General features: G+C 39.4%; 1 protein-coding gene across 1 annotated transcript in view; it reads left to right on the forward strand.

Moving 5' to 3' along the window:
* The window catches only part of TTC21B (tetratricopeptide repeat domain 21B), a 72615-nt gene extending 59725 nt beyond the window's left edge, over positions 1 to 12890 (forward strand). The window contains exons 25-29 of the mRNA XM_037044556.1: positions 379 to 574; positions 3043 to 3267; positions 6964 to 7084; positions 10843 to 10910; positions 12355 to 12890. Coding sequence (XP_036900451.1) covers positions 379 to 574; positions 3043 to 3267; positions 6964 to 7084; positions 10843 to 10910; positions 12355 to 12432 — 688 coding nt within the window. The 3' untranslated portion in view covers positions 12433 to 12890. The remainder of the gene's footprint in view (positions 1 to 378; positions 575 to 3042; positions 3268 to 6963; positions 7085 to 10842; positions 10911 to 12354) is intronic.
* Positions 12891 to 20574: the final 7684 nt, after the last annotated feature.

The raw sequence follows: 20574 nt of genomic DNA on the forward strand, positions 1-20574 counted from the left end.
ACTTTTTGCTCATTTTCTTATTTTCTCTTTCATTTTCTGAATAGGAACACCACTGATAATTGGATGATTCTACTTATTCTGAATTCTAGTTTTATATTTACTGAAATGAAAACATCAAATGTAGATATTGTTCAGATTTTGCCTTCACTGTAGAGTGAATAAATGTTAATAGTGTTTTATTGAAGCTATATCAATTTTGTGTGAAAAGCACATTATAACATTGCTTTATACTAGAAGAGAATGAGTGACATTCTTCAGAAGGATTACTCTAAATTGGTGACAAAAAGAAAGAAACCCGTGTACCTTCGAGCTCATTCTAATCTCAATGAATTTGACTTCGTGAGTAATAGAAATGAGATTTTTTTTAATTGAATACAGTAATTCAACTGAGAAGCAAGAGTCTGTGCAATTAGCAGTGCGAACGGCAGAAAAGCTCCTTAAAGAACTGAAACCTCAGACGGCTGAGGGTCACGTACAGCTGCGCGTGCTGGAGAACTACTGCCTGATGGCTGCCAAGCAGAAGTCTGGTGTTGAGCAAGCACTGACTGCCTTCACCGAAATAGCAACGACTGAGGTTCGTGGGTTTTCAGCTTCGTGTGTTATCCTTCTTAGGTAGTATAGAAACAGATATTTTGATTAGTTGTTTGTTTTCTGGAAGTTTACCTAATGACTTACTAGTATTAAAAATTAGGTATATAGTTTGGCATAGTTTTACACAGTGTACCTTCATTTCCAAAGAGGTACTGTTACTGTTTTTGTGTGCTGTTGATATATTGGTCACTCTCAGGATGGTGAATTCTGGAGAAGGGAGATGCTTCAAAAGGGCAAAATTCTTAAGGGAATGGCTTTATCCTCTGGAGAAGTTCTGTGTTGTAGATGTAGCCTAGGTTAACTTACTAAGGAAAAGTAAACTCCGGTTGCCTTTGCTGCTCACCTTTACACTTATGTGAATTGGAAATTTTTCCTACTCTAAGGCTAAGATTAATACTGACAACCTATAATTCAATTATGCGAATAATGATATTGTTCTTTAGCAACACTGAAATAACCCTTTTATTATATTATTATTATTATTATTATTATTACTACTATTATATTAAAGGCTTTCTCTCTGCCCCACTCAAAACCACTTGATATTAAGGAAGGAATTCTAGGCATCCACCCCTTAAGCAGTTGGTAGTAGCTGCTTCTAAGCGTACTCATTAGATTTCATGTTCTTCCACTCAACAATGTTCTAGGCCATGGAGAACTCTTACTTTTGTGTCTCTCAGAAGATTTACAGAGTTTTGCTGTTTTCTTGTGCTTTACAAGTCACAGGGGTAGCAATAAGGTACCTAAAACCCCTACTGTGACCTCTGCCCCCTCCCTCCTAAACCCTAAGGGGTTTGGGGAAAACTACAGCCCCTTTTGCTGTTTGGATACAAGTATTCTAGATGGCGCTTTATTACTGCTCTAAGCTACCCTTGAAACAAAACAGCAGGGGGGCATCAGCTTAGCATAAGAGGCTTTATTTTTTTTATCCTTACCCAAGAATATTGTTATTGATTGTAGAAAGAGAGGAAGGGAGAGAGGGAGGCATCGATCCCATTCACGGTGCTACCGGGGATAGAATTTGCAACCTAAGTATGTGCCCTGACTGGGAATCTAACCTGCAACCTTCTGAGCTACCTAGCCAGGGCTGGAGGGTTTATTTTTCAACATGTAGAAGGGGATATTTTTAATATGTGAAAAAAGCTGAACATTTTTCCTGGACCCTTCTCTTTGTGGGCTGTCCCAAGATCTGACTAATGGCTGGCCTCTGTTTTCTTTTCTCTCTAGCCCCAGTAGAGTGAGGATGGGGCCTAGTAACTGATAATATCCTATGCATGTCTTTGGGATTTATTGCCAATGGGGTGAATTTGACATTCAAAGAAAATCTTTTGGCCATTCCTTAATAAGAGCTAATTATATATTGGAAGTTTATTGATAGAGATGAAATCATAGCCAGGGAAATTTTATATTCCCAAAAGCTGTTTCCATCAAGCTCTAATGAATTGCCTTCTCTAGTCCAGAGTTGTTTCTGACTTCCAACCATGGTCAGGGTTGGACACTGCACACTTTACTGCTCTGCCGTCCTTCTGTTCTTCATTAGTTGCCTGAACTCGCTATTTGCAGTGCATCTTTATTATAGTCATAATAGTATTATTTCTAAATCACAATTTCTCATCTTTCATTTGTATTTTAAACTGAAACCTTTCTCTGTATAAAAACATGACAAGCTCTCTGCTGAAATTTAAGAAGCACCCTAGCTTTACTGAGAACATAGGCATTATTGCTTAGGTGAATTGGTTTTCTGGAGAGAATAGCCTCTACTTTATACCAATCCTTATTAGCTTGTTGGTTTCAGAGTGACATTTTCTGACTGTGAACTCTGTCTAAAAGAACATCACATTTTATAGACTCCATCAAGGAGCTGCAGACTCCAGCTCTAAAAGCATATTTTGAGACATGAGTTCATTGCATGCCTTATTTATAACATTTTATAGGTCTATGTTGGGAGAAGAGGCTGTTAAATAAACTGAATGTGAGAAGGGAGGAAAAAGGGGCAGTAGAGGCAGTATAGATAGGGAATATCATGGCAAGTAAATCATTGTTTTTCCTTTTTACAGACGAACGAATGGAGTCAAAATGCAAATATTCCATTTGGATTACGCTGAAATAGAATTTTGTTTATTTTTTCTGTGTCTGTACAAAACCAAACAGCCAGTCAATTCTCTTAAAGAAGGAGTCACCCTAACTGTTTTGGGTTGTGCGGTCTTGGCATCTACATACTTACCGAATTATCTTGACCACACAGAACCTTAGCAAATGTCTGCATGGTAGCTTGAGTTTCCTTGGTGTGTTAAATAATGACCATAAAGGGCTGTCTGTGGAGCCACAGATGGCATCCACAGGCCAGTCCTCATGTTGCACTCGCTACTTCCCATGTGTTTTCCTTTAAACATAGTAGGGCATTTATTTATGTTTGTGTATCTGAGGGTCTAAAGTTTTGTTTTCTTACAGAAGGATCATATTCCAGCACTTTTGGGAATGGCAACAGCTTATATGATCTTGAAACAGACGCCGAGAGCCAGAAACCAGCTGAAGCGGATTGCAAAAATGACCTGGAATCCTATTGACGCTGAGGACTTTGAGAGGAGTTGGCTGCTACTTGCTGATATTTATATTCAATCAGCCAAATACGACATGGCAGAGGAACTGTTAAAACGCTGCCTGCGTCATAATAGGGTAGGCAATTGAAGAGGGAAAATTCATTGTTGACCTTTATTGCAGAAACTTTCTGTAATAGGTTATCGTAGAATATTGGTCCATTTTGAAGGACTCCTGTATGTGTGTGTTTTGAAAATTAAGTAAGAGGCTCTATTTTTTTATCCTTACCCAGGAATACGTTTATTGATTTTAGAGAGAGAGGCATTGATCCCGTTCATGCTGCTACTGGGGATCGAACTTGCAACCTAAGCATGTGCCCTGACTGGGAATCCAACCTGCAACCTTCTGAGCTACCTAGTCAGGGCTGGAGGGTTTATTTTTCAACATGTAGTGAAAAGTAAACCATATTCAGGAAATAAACATTGATAATAAGAAACCATTTGCCCTTGAAAATTTTAAAAAGTAGAGATTTATACAGTTTCAGTTTTCATCTGTGGTACTTACAGAAAGTGTTTTTGGAATGTCAAGTGTTTGCCTGTGATTACTCATCTCATTTGAGAACTAATGAAAATTGCAGAAGAACATTAATTGTGGACGCCTGTCCCTCCTGTTAAGAAATACTCGATGTCTTTACTGCAGCTGCACGCCATTTCCACAGTTTAGAACCCACTGTGCATTTAATTTGATATGTTTAGTAAGTCCTTATTTTTAAGTGTGAAATTGAAAATCTTAAAGTCTTTAGAATTTAAGGCCCTTTACATAATAGTGTATTTAAGTGTGTAACACACGCAAAAAAGGCTATCTTGTTAAATAAAACATTCTTTAAAGTTAAGAATTTGTTACTATTTGTTGAGACATAATTGTACTCAACTTAGAAAGTTGAGGATATTTATCTTTATAGATTCATATCAGTTACTTCAAATCTTAAATCACAGAAAATCAGTATTTTATTCTCTTCGAGCAAATCAGATTACAGAATGGATCGTTTGTTTTTTAAAGACATCATCTGGTGCTATTAAGTTACTTTCTTAGGAACTTCACAAAACTAGAACATCAAGCCATTTATCAATTTATAGTTTGTACATCTAATTTTAAGTTAAATTGGCCTTGAAAAACAGAGAGTACTCATTAAGAGACTTTGAAAAATCAAAAGTGCCAACTAGTTGACTCTCTCATGCCAAGTCTAGGATTAAGCAAGATCACATGAAATGACAGTTCTGGTACAGACAGAACTCAGTCTGCCATCACGTCAACAGCCGTACACTGTGTGTTTGACCTCCATGGCTGTGTTGGAGATGTCAGCCCCCGCTGATTAGGCTTGTCAGTGTTGGAAGCATAGGATTCAGGAAGTAGAGCTTAGAAATCTTGAATTAGGTAATTGAAAAAATGGAGGTCATTCTGATCTGGGACAGGAAATATACAAAACAGCACTGGACCGTGTTGTCATACCAGACGGCAAGGAGGCCAACAGAGACGGTCAGAGCCACGCAGGAGCCCACGTGAGGAAACTCCCCCCAGTGAAGTGAGACACTTCAAACATCAGTCAGAATAAAAAAGTGCAGTGAATTGAAACACCCTAAGTAAGTTAAATGACATCTAAAAGAGAAAAAAAACTAATTGGTCACTACTGAAATATGTTGATGAACTACTTCTAAAGCTAGTAAGTAAAGGTAAAGAATTAAGCATTTTTCCCACCTTTTCTGTATAAACTACACTACTGGGTAATGAAGTAGTAGCAAAGGAGACATTTCTCATCATAGGTGTGTTTCAGCTAATAAAAGAAGGAAGTATGTGGAATATTTTTTAAACCTGATGAATTAATTAACAAATGTATATACATAGCATTACAAAAAGACAATCAGGCGCATGTGCCTCCTAATGGAAAATCACATCATCTGCAACAGAGCCGCACTGGCGGGAAACAAGCGAACCACTGAACTTTGGGTCCAAACTGTGAAGGGCTGTCAAGGTCTCGGTAATCGTCAGTCAGCTGATGCTGCTGTAACAGAGTACCACGGCGTGGGTGGCTTATAAACGACCGAAATGTGCTATTCATAGTTCTGGAAGCCGCAAGTCCAAGATCACAGTGCCGTCAGGGTTGGATTTGGTGAGGGCCCTCTTTCAGGTTGCAGACGGCCAGCTGCTGCTTGCATCTTCACATGGTGGAAAGAGAGGGCATGAGGGCTATCTAGGGTCCCTTTTATAAAGGCAATAATCTCACTCAGGAGAGCTACACCCTCATGACCTAATTACCTCCCAGAGACTCACCTCCTAATGCCATCACATGAGAGGTTAAGATTTCAACATGTGAATTTGGAGTGCAATGTTATTTTTAAAAATGCCAAAATGTTAAATAGATAGGATCTGACAGTTCTATGCTGAGCTACAATGAAGCCTGAAGCAAAAGAGATAGTACACGTCCCGTATTGTATGTATTTTTAAAGGGTAATGGTTTTAATGAAAATATTACTGATCTATGTTCTAGCCTTAAGGTCAAGAAAGCATAATTTTAGCCCTGGCTGGTGTAGCTCAGTGGATTGAGCGCAGGCCTGCAAACCACACGATCGCGGTTCGATTCTCAGTCAGAGCACATGCCTGGGTTGCAGGCCAGTTCCCAGCAGGGGACACATGAGAGGCAACCATACATTTATATTTCTCTCTCCTTCCCTTTCTCTCTAAAGATAAATAAATAAAATAAAATAAAGAAAGTATAATTTTAATAAATATTGTTTGCATTCAATTAAAACATTCAAACTTAAAATAATGTGAGCTTTAGTATATCTAATGATCATTTTTTTTAATTTTTAAAAGTTAAACATTCTATTAAAATAGCAATCATAAAATACAAAAAAACATATACTGGGTTATGCATTTTCCCTTTTGCCTCAGGCTACAGAATGGCTTGACCGGATAATGTTCTGTTAGAAATTTTCACTTCTCCCCCCCAAATCAAAATCAAATCCAAACCTCGGGGCATAATTACAATGTCCAGAAGATACCAATGACACAGGGATGTGTGGCATAAACACCACAAAGATGACCTCAGCTCAGTGTGGGCTGTGAGAAACTCTAGGACAGACATTCTTGTTTCTGCCATAGTTCACTACGAGAAAAGAGACAGAAAGGGGAAACCTCCAGATGAAAAAAAAAAAAAAGTTGAGACATTTCAGTGAGTCACAATGAAGAAGCCTTAATTTGATTCTTCTTTGGAAACAAAAAAAATTATATTGAGACCTTTTGAAATTTCCAAAGTGACTGGATATTTGGTAATGTCAAAGAACTGTTACGTTTGGATGTGACAAGTAGTGGCTTGTGGTTTTGTTTAAAGAAGGCTCTTATTTTTAAAGAAGCATAATAAAATATTTATGGGTAAAATGACAGTATGTGAGTGTTTTTGTCTGATAATACAGAAGGACAAGTCGGGGGGTAGAGGCAGAACAGTATTAGCTATGAGTTATATGGTTCACAGAGTTCATTACACTGTCATTTCTTTATTTGTGAGTGTCGAAATTATTCGTAATAAAATGTACTTATGTAAATGTGTAAAACATAAGTTTCCTTTCTTCTCACCCAAAGATCTGATTCTATAGGCTTGGTGTGGGAGTTTGGCCTCAGAGTATTTTGAGTCTTTTAGATGAGTCGATTGCATACCCAAAGTTGAAAACCATTGTTTTATGTGCCATTTGAATTAGTTCATATGGTTGACCAAGGCACCCCATAAAATCTTAGTGCAATGGAGTTTAATCTATTGATACGTCTTCCATTTTTCTTCAGTCTTGCTGCAAAGCTTATGAATATATGGGCTACATTATGGAAAAAGAACAAACGTATTCAGACGCTGCCTTAAACTATGAGATGGCGTGGAAACACGGCAATCGGACCAACCCAGCAGTGGGTGAGTTTAACAAATGAGACACCAGGGTTTCACAGGAATCTTGGGTTTCATTGGCAAGTCCTCATTTAAGGGCATTTCACGTTTTTTAAGAACAAAATACACATTAAGAGGCCACTTCCTTTTAGTCCTTCTGCAAAATAAATTTTATATTCATAATAAATTATATGCTGGTAATAGTTATTAAGTATCATTTCCTGAGATGCAGACTTGTCCACAGTCACCTTAGAGGACTCTATTCTAGTTCTGTGCTTCCTCCCCGTGCCCTCTGCTGTTTCCACAGTGGTAATCCCGTGTGCAGAGCGCTCCCTTGTCAAGGAGGTTAGGAAAACATTGCATTAAGTCAGCTTCCACAGATCTCTTTACTGTGGAACTTCTCAAAGCCTTTACACCCAAATGCATATTGTGATAGCACTCACAAAGGAGACGTATTTCCCACATTAATTTGAACATGAAATGTATATTTTCCCCCCGAGCATCTAGAAACATGACCTTGTTCCAGTGGCATACTATTAATTTGAGGACAGCTGGTCTCCAACTGCCCGAACAACAGATGAGTGGCGTCTGACACAATGGGGGGTGACTGCCGTCTCCCCATACTGGGAGCCAGCTCATCCCCATGCTGCTTCTCAACCTGTGCTCCGGAGCAAGCCTCGAGGGTCCTTTTTCTCTACACACAATGGCCCTCTAGTTGCCAGCTTCTGTCATGTCCCTCCTAGGGTTTCTCTTCAAACCATTCTCACTTAACCTATCCATTCCTCCTGAAACTTGCTTCCGAGTCCCTCGCCCTCCTTGTTGCTGTCTCCTGGAATCTCTAAAATAGTGTTTTCCCACCTGTGCTTTGAAGTACTTGGTGAGATATTTACAGCTATTAAGAGACAGAGAGAGATGAGTGTGAGAAGATTAGATTCCATGGCCCAGTGAGTTTGGTAAAGTGTTTTCTTTGCCCATGCCCCTCCTGACCTGCTGTGCCAGCAATGAACCAGGCCTGAAGTATGACTTAAGGTCAAGCTGCATTTATAATGAAGCTATTTTTAAATTAGGCATAGTCGTTGTTCATTCAGCCCAAGATGGCATCTGTCTTTTGCAGCAGCCCCTTCACGGTATGGATCCATTTCGTTGGCAGTCAGACTGGTCATCTTCACACCACGGCCGTCAGTGCAGGACTCTCCCTGCCTTGCATTTCCCTGCGGTCTGCTATTGTACGAAACCAGAGATTTTCAATCTTTTTCATGTCCTGCCACACAGACACTAATCACTCAAATTCTGTGGAACACCAAAAATATATATTGTTGCTGATCTGAGAAAATATATAGGTATAACTTTGATTCATTCACACCAGACAGCTGTTGTTGTGTTCACTGTTGTCATTTTTGTATTTGACAATTGAAGAAAAAGGAGGTCAGTGGCCCTGACTAAAAACAGTCAGGTATTGCGTGTTTTAAACATTCTCACTGTTGAAATTCGCTGCATTGGATTCACACAGAGCAAAGAAACTAACATTTGCTGGTAGTGTCTTTCCTTTTTAGGAACTCCACATCTTACAGAGTAAAAGTATCTTGTAAAATGAAAATTCCATAAAGTCTTTAAAATATATGCCATTTTGACTTTATTCCAGAAAAAGGGTACATTTAGAAGCTCAGTTATTTCAATGTTCTGTTTCTTGGGAGACTTCTGCAAACATAGAAATTCCAACTCAGTAGTTCTTTCGTTGTGTCATCTTCCTATTTTACAGATGATGTTATCAGTTCTTTTGACTTCTCGAGTCAGCATTTCTCTGAGGCTGTCAATTAATTCTTTCTTTTCTTCCTTAACAATGTCATTGCATCCAACATCCCCAGAGCCTGCCTGGCCATGTTAATAGTGTGCTCCGCGTTTTCACTTGTCAGAATGTCCTTAATATGGTCGTGTTCTCGCCATGGGCTCCAGGCTTCAGTACTGTCACCAAGAAGGGCACTAGGAACTGAGATCCAATGAGGGAAGAACGCATTCGTGTTTTTCCCTTCCCACTGGTTCTCAGGTTAGGCGACCAGTCACTGACTGCACTGTTCACACTGTTCAGGTTCCCCTCCCTCCTTCCCTCTGCCCCTCCCTCCTTTTCTCCATTCCTCCCTCTCTCTTCCATTTTTTCCAATTACATAATGCTGAATTATAAGCTTAGCAGGTCTAATGCAGCTGCCATTGTTTTTTGCCATTTCTAGCCCTTTATTTCCTTTCTCAAATTGTTTTAACAAGATGACCTATCAAGTTTCTATCACCATTAAAACTTCATATTTCTGATTTAGTATTTTCACAGAAAAAAAACTTGTTATTATTTATATGGTGCTCTAAAAATTTTTAAAGCTTCTCACAAATATTTTATTTGATATTTAAAATTATACTAAGAGAGAGTAGAGTTATTCTCCCCATTTTTTAGACAAACAAGCTTGAAATTGATGACTCATAACTTGCCAAAGTTCTCAAAGCTAGTCAGGAAGTCAGAAGTAGAACATAAATCTAGTGTTTTGGGCTCAAGTTTCCATAAAAAGTATATTAGGAATGACACCTTAAATCGTTTTCCTTTTTAGGTAGGTGTCACAAACTCTATTTATTAGTCCACTTTAGAACTTCTTTGTCATGATATCAAGTTTACCTCTCGGAAAATGCTCTTTTCATATAGGACAGTTCTGCGTGTGCAGGTGTGTGTTTCCATATGACTACGTTAACCAGTAATTCTTTTCAAACGTTTGTTTGAAATTCTAAGAATTTGTTTTGGTACTTTGGTGGGAGCCCAGGAGCAGCATGTAGATTTCCCATCTTCCTGTGGCTAAGCGGTGAAGAGGAGTGTTTATTAGTTACCTCTTCCTCTACATCACGCTGTGTCATGTCTTACTTATTGCTCACACAGCCACTGTTTCTCTTTTGTCTTCCCCTTAGTTTGCTCACTTTCGTATCATTCTTCCAGAACAAGTCCTTTAAGAATGTCTTTTAAATAGAGAGTGTCTTAACACTTTTTTCTAAGTTGTCGCCATTTGAAACGTGACATTTCAATATCAGTAATTGTGATAAGTATTACTCATCACTGATGCGGATTATCTGGTGACTAATCCCCTCTATTCCGGGCCATTCTCCCACCTGCCCTGCACTCTCATCACGTCCTCTACGTCCGTTTGTTCTTCTGTTTCCTCTGCCTGAAAGTGTTCTTGCTTCACACCCTCATGGCTTACTTTGGGCCTCCTTCAGATTTCAGATGTCGCCTGGCACCTCCTCCCCTACCAAGTTTTTTTATCTTAGCCCATTTGGCCTGTGCTGTTATTTCATGGCATGTATCTCACTTTTGAAATTATTCATTTACTTACATAATTATTTAAATAGTGTTCTTTCTTTCTGAATAGGATGTAAGCCTCATGACTGTAGGAACCAGTTTGCCTGGTATGTAAGTGCTGAGTATATGATCAGCTGTGTTATCCATCACATCCCTAGGATGAGCTTTTGGGGTAATTCACAAGTTTCAGAACCACAGGATGGCAGTCTTCTAACCCAACAGTGTACTCACTGTGGTTCTTTCTTCCAACTCCGTTTTCTTTCCTATCTGTTCCCCTCTCATGTCACTCGCCTTCTGTAACCTCACCACTTCTATCACAGTACAGTCACCAGCCTGTGTTTAGAAGTCTCTGATAAGCAAATGAAGGAGGAGGCCAAAAAAAAAAGTAATAATATGGTGGGCTCAGTAAACAGTGCTGTATCATCTTGGGTCTGTTTGTGTTTTTGTGTCTTAACAGGGTACAAACTTGCATTTAATTACTTAAAAGCAAAACGATATGTGGATGCAATTGACGTATGTCATCAGGTAACACTTAAATTTAATTTCTTAAAGTTTTTCATATGCACAGTTTCCTACCTCTAGTTAATTTCTTTTTTAAAAAAAAGATTTTATTTATTTATTTATCTCTAGAGGGGAAGGAGAGAGGGAGAGAAACATCAATGTATGGTTGCCTTTCGTGTGTCCCCTGCTGGGAGTTGGCCTGCAGGGAACCGGCCTGCAACCCAGGCATATGCCCTGACTGGGAATCAAACTGCGATCCTCTGGTTCACAGGCCCCTGCTCAATCCACTGAGCTACACCAGCCAGGGCTAATTTCAAGACATACATGAAGAAAGGTAGAGGATGTAGTATTTTAGTTAAATACTCATCAAATACATTCAGGAGAGACTATCGGCTTTCGAAGTTTCAAAAACAATGAAGTTTACTTATATTAAATGTTTTTAGTTAGACCTCAAAAGATAAGATGCTTATGTCCACTTAAAGAGAGGCTAGAGGAGAAGTAAGTGAAATAAAACAGTCTTTAAGTCAGAAGATACGTGAACGTTGTTAATAGATTCTCTGGGTCATTCAGCGTTTGAATAGATCTGTACCTGTGTCTAAGTCTCCTTACTAGAGAATTTAGACTTGCAAAACAGACGTAAAAGGGTATGTCTGTAATGTAGAAGTCAATTCATTTCTGCAATGAATGCCCTACTACATGATCCCTTACCAAAAAGACAAAAAAGTTTCAGTTTTAGAATTTGCCATGTCTTTATATTGTATACATTGTCCCACTGATATTCCATATAAAGCGTTCTCTTAAGCATTTGTTAGAAGCTCCAAGGAAAACTCCTTACAGAAGAGTTGCTCAATGTCCCTCCCGCCAGATAGCTGTGCTGGCACCCCTGTAGTGAGCCCTTGGTCTCAGTGGTTGCTGCTGGTCATTGAGTCTCTCTGCAGATCTGCATTTCACATTACGATTAAGGTTGTACATTAGTGTAAGGTTATACATTAGAATCATTTGTGGAGTTTTGCCTTTTTTAATGAATATATCACCACTTACAGACTCAATAGTTCTGGAAATTTGTATGTTTCAAAATGACTCCAGGAAAATCTGTATCCTCTTAGTTAAAAAGAACGCTCTAAAGGTTCAGTAAACATCATGTGTAAGTAGCTAGATTTTAAAAAGTTTAATTTATTGATACATAATTGTTTCCTGCAATTGACCCATTAAGGAAGTAATGTACTTGTTACATGTTCCACATGCGGTGTTCATACACTGCTGTTTGCATCTGATGAGTAGTCACCTGAATGAGTCATTGTGTCACCTCTCAGATGTCACTTTTAAAAATTGTGGTTATGTTTGGGGTATCGATACCATAGATCTCAACTGTAATGTTCATTATATGTAAGTTTTGTAGTTTTCCAGTTCTTAATAATTACAAGTTCTTGTGTTTCTTGTTTTCATTGTTTGCTCTCTGTTTTTGCAGGTTCTTGAAACATATCCAACTTATCCAAAAATCAGGAAGGATATACTTGATAAGGCTCGCACATCTTTACGACCTTGAAAGTTATTTTAACTGAGTTTGTTGGTTTAAGCAGGAACTGAATCTGAGTTCTTCCAGTTCAAAACAGGCTTTGTTCAAAACACTATTTTGTAAAAGAAGCATCCTTTTCTTTCTCCAGCAGAGGCCGCTGTTGTATATAAAGAGAAATGTATCCAGTGGATGTTTTCTGATCAAAAAGGTGAATGAGAGGTGGTTTACTTGATTAGATGCAGATTTGGTGTCTCTGTGGTAAAGGATATAGCCCATTATATAAAGAATATTTTTGTTAAAATCTAGGTAATTAATTATCCTATGTCTTTTCTTAGGAATATGAGTTCTTTATTTTAGGAAATATATTTAAAACACAATGGTTCTCTTAAAATTTTTTGTAACATTGTTTTAAAAGTCTGAACAAAGTTCCTTTAAATAATCTATGAAATAGAAAATAGATATTTTAATAAAGATTTTAGAAATATATAGTTTGTATTCCTCTTGGAACTCAAAAGACATGATAAGTTTTGCAAAGTCAGGGTGGGCTTCTTGTGCAATCTGGAATGTTAATGAGTAATATTGCAGAAAATGTGATTTTCCTAGGAAAAAATCTTTTTGGAAAAAATATAAGGAGTGTGACTTGTCCTTCCCTTTATTGAACTCATTCTTTCTGCTCTCACTTCCAATGTGACGTTAATAATCTGTACCTGGAATCAGTGTACATAGGTGAGCCTTCATAGCAATATTTAACCTTTGTCCAAAGACTAGGCCCTTTGGTGTAATTCCAGACACTGGGGGAGAAGGGGGACAAAGTATGTTTGGTCAGCAGGGGCACGCAAAGTGCACTGTGTAAAGCAGCAGCTTGCCCTGCTGTCCTGACACCTCTCAGAGCCGTTCGCCCCCTTTTCAGATAAATTTAACCTAAAGCTTCATAAACTCACTTCTTAGCACTTTTAAAAATTTGTTTCCTACATCTTTTTTATGTGTCTTGAAAAATGCAATAGCCTTCAACCTCATTAGCAGGTTTAGTGAACACAGCGCATTTTAACAGCCACTTGCTGCTTCTCTTTAACTGCCCTGGTTATTCGTTTTGCCGCATTCTCTCGTTTCTTACCTCCTTTCCAGTGTTCCAAAGTCCTTTTAGTTCCAGCTATATCTTACAAAGTTGTAATCATTCTCTTTCCACCTACCTTTTGTGCAAGACATTTTGTGAAAATGTTTAATAATAACATGTACAAAGCATTTCGTACCTGTTAAAACACTTTCACATGTCTTGTTACATGGGATCCTCACAGCCCTGGAGTGCAGCATTGTTAGCCCCGTCTGCAGGTCTAGGACTGTGGCGGAATCTCTCTCTGTAATTCAGGGAGGGGAGAAATGATCTTTCTGCCGAAGTAGACACCGTTAAGGACATCATGCAATAGAATCGTTCTAGTGGTTCCAGTAAACTTGCATCATGGAATACTAGAATCATGGAAATTGGATAGAGAAAGTAGAACATCTGTTCTCCCAGCAAGATATTTCCAAATCAGTTTCCTATCTGTAAAATGAAGAGTTTGTTTCTGTTTCTTAAGCAACCACTTATTTTGCACCTGCCATTTCTTACATACTATTCTAGGAACTTTGCTTACATCATGTATTTTAATTCTCCCTCAACTCTCCAGAGAAATAATACTGTTAGTTTTCAGATGAGGAAGGTGAGGCTCAAACTAAATGATTTGCCCGAGGTCACAGAGTGTCAGAACCTGGATTCCATACTGGCACAGACAGCTTCAAAGCCCATGCTCTATTTCCTATAGTAAGATAGTTTTCGTAACTAGGAGAGACTGTCTGTAAGAGAAAAAAAAAAACTTGTCTACATCTGGCTAGCAGATGAAACGGAGTGTTCTTTTACAAGGACAGCTAAGAAACGAGGAGTAAGATGAACTGAATGGAACGAACAGTTCTTACAAATGAAGAAAGTATCAAAGAGAAGCATAAGAGCAGAGCGGTGTGTTATAGCTGTTAAGAACATGTTAAGTCAGACAAGCCTAGGTTTGAATATTGGCTCCACCACTGCTAAGGGTGTCACCTTAAGTTACACAGCTTCTCTGGGCCTTGGTTTTCTCATCCATAAAAGAGCATGTAAGGATGATGACCTGCCTTGGGTTGTTGTAAGGATTAAATGCGAGAACATACATTAAACCTCTAATGAATCTGACTCATTTAAGCTCTTAATAAATAGTAGCTCTACTGATTTTTTAAAAGTAGGAGAGGACCGAGTATGTAGTAATTGCAATTGAGAAGAACCTTCAGGAAGAAAAAAGAAGATACAGTCCAAGGTGAGATGAAGAGGACAAGTTCCCCTAGAGAGCACAGACTGCCTACAAAGATTCAGGATTGTCATTCGTCCTCCCCCTCTTTCCCCACGCCCTTCTTTCTTTCCTCTCTACAAGCCTCCCTCACACTCTCCCTCTCTCCCTCTCTCCCTTCCCTGCTCTCTCCTCCTTTCCACCAAACACGATGCTGCACCTGTTAGATGCATAATCTCATTTCAACCATCTTAAACGGACTTCTGGCCTGCGCTCTATTTGGACTTCTCTGCTCCCCTCCCTTCCTGTCTCCAATCTTCTCTCTCTGGGCGTATTCATTCTTCCATTCAGGTATGTTTATCACCTCCTCAGAGGCCACATTCATATCTAAGCCCACAATCTAAAGTGGCCATCCTATCATTGTGTATCATATCACCCCCTTTAAACATTATCTTCAGCACTTATTAATCTCTGATATTTTTCTTGTTTGCTAAGACTCGGTTTATGACCGACCATGCCTTATGTGATGTGCCCAAGATTGCACATCCACGAAAGCTGGAAGTGAAATTACGTGAACTGCTACTGGAAAGAATCAAGGTAATTGAGACTTTGGGACCTATGCTTATGATGGACTGAGGAGGGGCACAGCATGAATGAAAGAATTGTCCATATATGTAGGATCTGACTACCATCCTGCTCATGCTAAAGAAGCAGTTACAGCCCTGGCTGGTGTGGCTTAGTGGGTTGAGTGCCAGCCTGTGAACCAAAGGGTTGCCAGTTCGATTCCCAATCAGGGCACATGCCTGGGTTGCAGGCCAGGTCCCCAGTGGGGTGCGCACTAGAGTCAAGCACACATTAATGTTTCACTCCCTCTTTCTCTCCCTTTCCTCTCTCTAAAAATAAAATCTTTAAAAGAAAAAGCAGTTACAAGTTTAGTGTACTTTGGACCTTAGTGTGGGTGAACAGAATCTTAAAAATAAATAGCTTTCTCCCCCAGAAGTCAAAAACCTAGAGGAACTCTGGAAGTGTTTTATGCATGGAGAGCTGAAGAAACTAGGTTGAACAAGTAAATAATGGAATCACTATGGAAACCAAAAGGCCAATTAAGACTGATAAGAACTATATCCTAGTTTGAGACTGGAAACCACAGGCAAATGGCCTTAAAACAGGATTAGATAGCAGTGCTTGTGCTGATTGTGAACCCTAAAAAAAGAGAGAAACATAATAAAAGGGCTCTTGGTAGCTAAGGGGGCACACACACACAAGAAGGCCTAGGAGCCATTTCTTCACAGGGGCCTCTCGCACAAACTGCCTGCTTCTGCACTGAACTACCTGCCTGCACTGTGCTTCTGCCATCTGAACCAGCCCTTATAAGATGAGTTCCTGAGTCCTATTTCCACCAAAAGATTGAAGTGTTGCCCACCCAAATGGAGCTGCACAGCTCCAAGGAGAGCAATTCTATGCTGACCAATCAGGACAATGTCTTTGGACCAATCAAAATGAAGATTCAGAGCCTTCATTTGCATGAGGATGGGCCCATCAAGGACCAGATGTGGGGACTTCTGTCCTCCTAAGCCAGCTCCTCTCTGACTGGAAGCACATTTTCTAGGAAGGCTGGAGGCTATTTCTCTGAATGAGGCCTGAAACATTGGTCCTCTCCCTGGAGCAAATTAGAGTAGACCATCGGAGTGGAGAAAAGCAGAGTCGCCTTGCTGGAGAGGTGTCTGGCCCCAAGACTGCCCCCTGAGCTGTTCCAGGGGCATGCTGTTTTCACAGCCGTGCTGTGGCACTGTTAAGCTGTTTGCACCGAGTAAAATTTCCTTCACTGCATCCAAAACTAGGGATCTGTTGGCACTGAACTGGTGCCAGCAACCTTTGACCATCAGCTGATGTGATAAAGTGGCAATTTGTGTGTGTGTGTGTCTGTGTGTGTGTTTTAATGATGAATTGGCAATGGTGCAAAGAAAACACCACATTCCCACACGGCTGGTGCAGTGTGGTGCAGGCTTTCTGAGGGGCAGTCTGGCAGTGTGAATTCAGAGCTTGTCCTTTCATTAAGTAATCCCACTTCACGAAATGTACCGTATGAGATACTCAGCTATTTTCTCAGAGTGTTTTAACTTAAAAACAAATGAACAGCAAAAAGCTTGATTTCTTGGCTATTACCAAAATATTTAACATGAACGAAGTAGCCAGAGATATGAAAATTTATCCAATGGAGTACTATGTAGTCATGAAAACTGAAGTTTTGAAAAACTTTTCAAAGATGTTTAGCTGCTAAAATTCTCACAACATAAGTGAAAAAGCAGGAAACATTGCTTCATATATTTGTAAAATAAATGCATATAGACAAAAACTGCATGAAATTAACTCACATTTTAATAGTTATATCTGAGTGATGAAATAGCAGAGAATTATTGTTTCTTTGCCATTTTGCAAGTTAACTGCAATGAAAATATACACTAAAAATGTTTTTCTCCTCTTTACAGAGTAGGCTTCTCTAACTTGCTTTTTGCTGATTTTAAATGTTTTGATGAGCAAAATGAGTAGAAAAATTAAGCAGAGGGTAACATTCTTTCAACTCTTAACACCCACGCTTTAGTAACTATTTAAACAAAATGTAATCTTATTAATTTCAACTGCCATAGAAAAAGATTCCAAAAGTAAAGATAGACTGCCAGGAAATGGCAATAGGAGTGGTAGTAGCAGTGGTAAGGTTAGAAGATAAGATTGCTAAGGAGCAATGCTGGTACCTCTCGTCAAAAGGAGTGGAAGGTGCGGTCCTGCAACCACAAAAATTAAAAGGCCCAAACCAGTTCCCTCCACTTTGAGTCCATTATTCTAGCACCAGTTTCAATGATGATCCTATCAAATTTAATCAATAAGAGCCCAGCGGAAATAACTGAGATCACACAGGGTTGCAGTGTGTGCTTGTGTGGGATGCATCTTGAACAGAGTGACCCGATGAGGAGGATGAAATCCAATGCTCCGACTCTTGCACCCTGCAACTTCCCCCCGGGAGGAAGAGGACCCCCTTTTCTAATTTGCATGGTTTGTTTGCAAATTAGTGAGAGCTCTATGAATGAGAGGTGAGAACCAGAGACAGTGTAGAAAAATGTTCAGTTAGACCCAGGGCTGCGGGTAAGGGAACTATAGAGTGATGGCTACGGAGGGATTTAGGAAGTTTCTTTGTTCTGTTTGTTAAGATGGAGGCTAGAGCATCCATCAAGAGGCTAGATGCATCAAGACTTGAGCATCTTGAAATATTTCTGGGGAAAGCCAATAGAAACTGAAGGCACAAGAAATAGAAAAGGGGAAAAACCTGGATAGGAGAGGGGTGGGATCCAGATGATATTTAAAAGAATTACCAGAGGGGAGAGGGGAGGGAATTTCAGGGGAAATGGGAGGGATTTAGAGGAACAAATATAAAGCATACATGGACAATAACTAAGAAGGGTGGGAATGGGAGGGAGTGGGGGAGCATGGGGGATGGGATGGGATGGGAGTAATAGACAGGAAACTGTACTTGAAAAATAATTAAATAAAAAAAAGAATTAGAGTTCGGAGGGATGTGTGTTTTATGTCAAGAGAGTCAAGGAACAAAACTGCAGAAAGAGTATTACATATAAAGGTAGCCTCAGGAGCCCTTATGCTAATAGGCTCCAATAGTTTTACAATAAATAAAACGGACTTTGACCTGAGGGAAGCACCGCTCCTTCATATGCATGGAATTTCGTGGCCTGTATTTGCCTTGGTCTCTGCAGTATTTTTCACTTACCTTCCAGGTTCCTCGTTGTGGTTGCTGGAAGTCTGCCTGCCAGATTAGAAGGGGGTTACTGTAACATAATAAATCATAGTTATGAGCAAAAAAAAAAGTGCTACTCACCTTTTAATACTCTTCTTAAGAACCAGATGTTTTCTAGACAAATGCTTCAGTCTACAATCTGCCTTACAGTGCACATAAATGAATCTGGCACAATGCCCAAAAAAGCAATTTGATCCCATAAATGAGGAAAGCTGAGTAATGAGCAGGTTCTAAATGTCTTCCTTCCGAGTGGTATAACCTTAGACTCTATGGCAACCTTTAAACCAGGCTGTTTTCAAATAGTGTGTATGTTATTTTTATCTTTCTTTAAACAAATTCTTTTGGCAATGTAAAAGAAACTCTGTTTTAAACCAACAGAAGGGTATTTTAAGAAGGTAATTACTATTTCAGCTTCTACCAAAGGCAGGCTAGTTTTATTTTTAATGAGTAAATGATGTAAGGACCTTAAAAATAATATGAGAAACAGGAAGAGCACAGCTGTGAGGGACTCCGTAGTATCCTCACTTGTAATGGGTTGGGGGTAATAGGTCTTGTTTCACAGATAGACTGAAAGGAAAAAATATGTATGCTAAGGTGCTGGCAGTTATAAAAATGCTCTTTTCAAACAGTGTAAGTTAAATATTTGAAGTGGCTCTAGTCAATGAATGAAAACTTCTCCCGGATACCTAATTTCCTGGAAAATTTCTGGCCAGTTTTTCACGTCGCCTTGAGTTGCAAACCAGGGGATGTTCTCAGGAGGACCTGAGGATACAGGACATGCAGGCTACTGAGAGCACCGGAGTGCAAAGTTGAAATGATTGAAAACATGCCGCATGGCGAGGCAAAGGAAAGAAATGGGACTGAGCTGTGTCTACACCCTGGTGTCGGTTGTCTCTGCTAAACACATGCTTCTGCTGCTGTCCCTTCTGAAGTGCTCCGCTTGTTCATACATGTTGGCCATTGTTGTCTGCATCAATTTGTTAAAATGTAAATATTCGTTATTCTAGTTCTGCTTAAAAAACTTTTTCCTACAAAAATAAATTTCTCTTTTGGTTGATTTTTGCTTAAAGTTTCATTTGGAAATCCTTTCACACTTAACAGCAGTTGCATGAGTAGGAAAAGCACAATGAGCACCTGCTCGCATTTATCCAGATACACACTAAAGTATTGCTGATACTTCACCTCATTTGCTTTATCACTGTGCCTTCTCTGTGTGCATATATATGTATAAATTTTGGTATGTTCTCTTATGTACACATTTGTGTGTACAAGTATATACACAAACACCCATGTGTGAGATATTTTTGAACATTTTGAAAGTTGCATACATCCTACATGTCTCTGTATTCCCGAGTACTTCCTTGTGTATTTCCTAACAATAGGGTGTTCTCCACTATAGTCACGGTACAGTTATGAACTTAATTAAATTTACCATAGATACGATATTTGTAATCTCTCCCTCTTTACTTTCAAGTGATCCGGTAATGTCCTTTATAGCAACTTTTCCTCCAGTCAGGTTCCACCCTGGGACCAGCTATGACATTTACTTGTCCTGTCTCTTTCCTCTTGTTTAACGGGAGCATTTCCACAGCCTGTCTCTGCCTTTTCTAACATGGTTCTTTTAAAAGAATACATTTTCCACCCCCACGTTCTTTTAAGTAGAGCTTTTCTGTTTCCGGTTTGTCAGACGTTTTCTCAGGATTTGACTGGAGTTGAGCATTCCTGGTCATAACACTATACAAGGGGTGTTGTGCCCCCAGGGCGACCCATCTGGAAGCACACGCTGTCCATCTGCCCTCACTGGTGGTATTAATTTTAATTACTCTGTCAACTTTCCCACTATACAGTTGTTATTTTCCCCTTGTGAGTAATAACCAGTCTGTGAGGAGACACTTTTAGATCATATGAATATTCTGCTCCTCTTCAAAAACTGCCACTGGGCTACATGATTCTTGCCTGATCTAATCTATACCATCTTGGTTGTAAAGGATGATATTCTAACATCAACATGTTCTCCCCGTGTACCAACTAGCCAGCCCCTCAGCATTTTACTGTGAGAAAGAGCCCTTTCATCAC

Source organism: Sturnira hondurensis, unplaced genomic scaffold, assembly GCF_014824575.4.
Source record: "Sturnira hondurensis isolate 20B ecotype Veracruz unplaced genomic scaffold, ASM1482457v3 Scaffold0004136, whole genome shotgun sequence".
NCBI lineage: Eukaryota > Metazoa > Chordata > Mammalia > Chiroptera > Phyllostomidae > Sturnira > Sturnira hondurensis.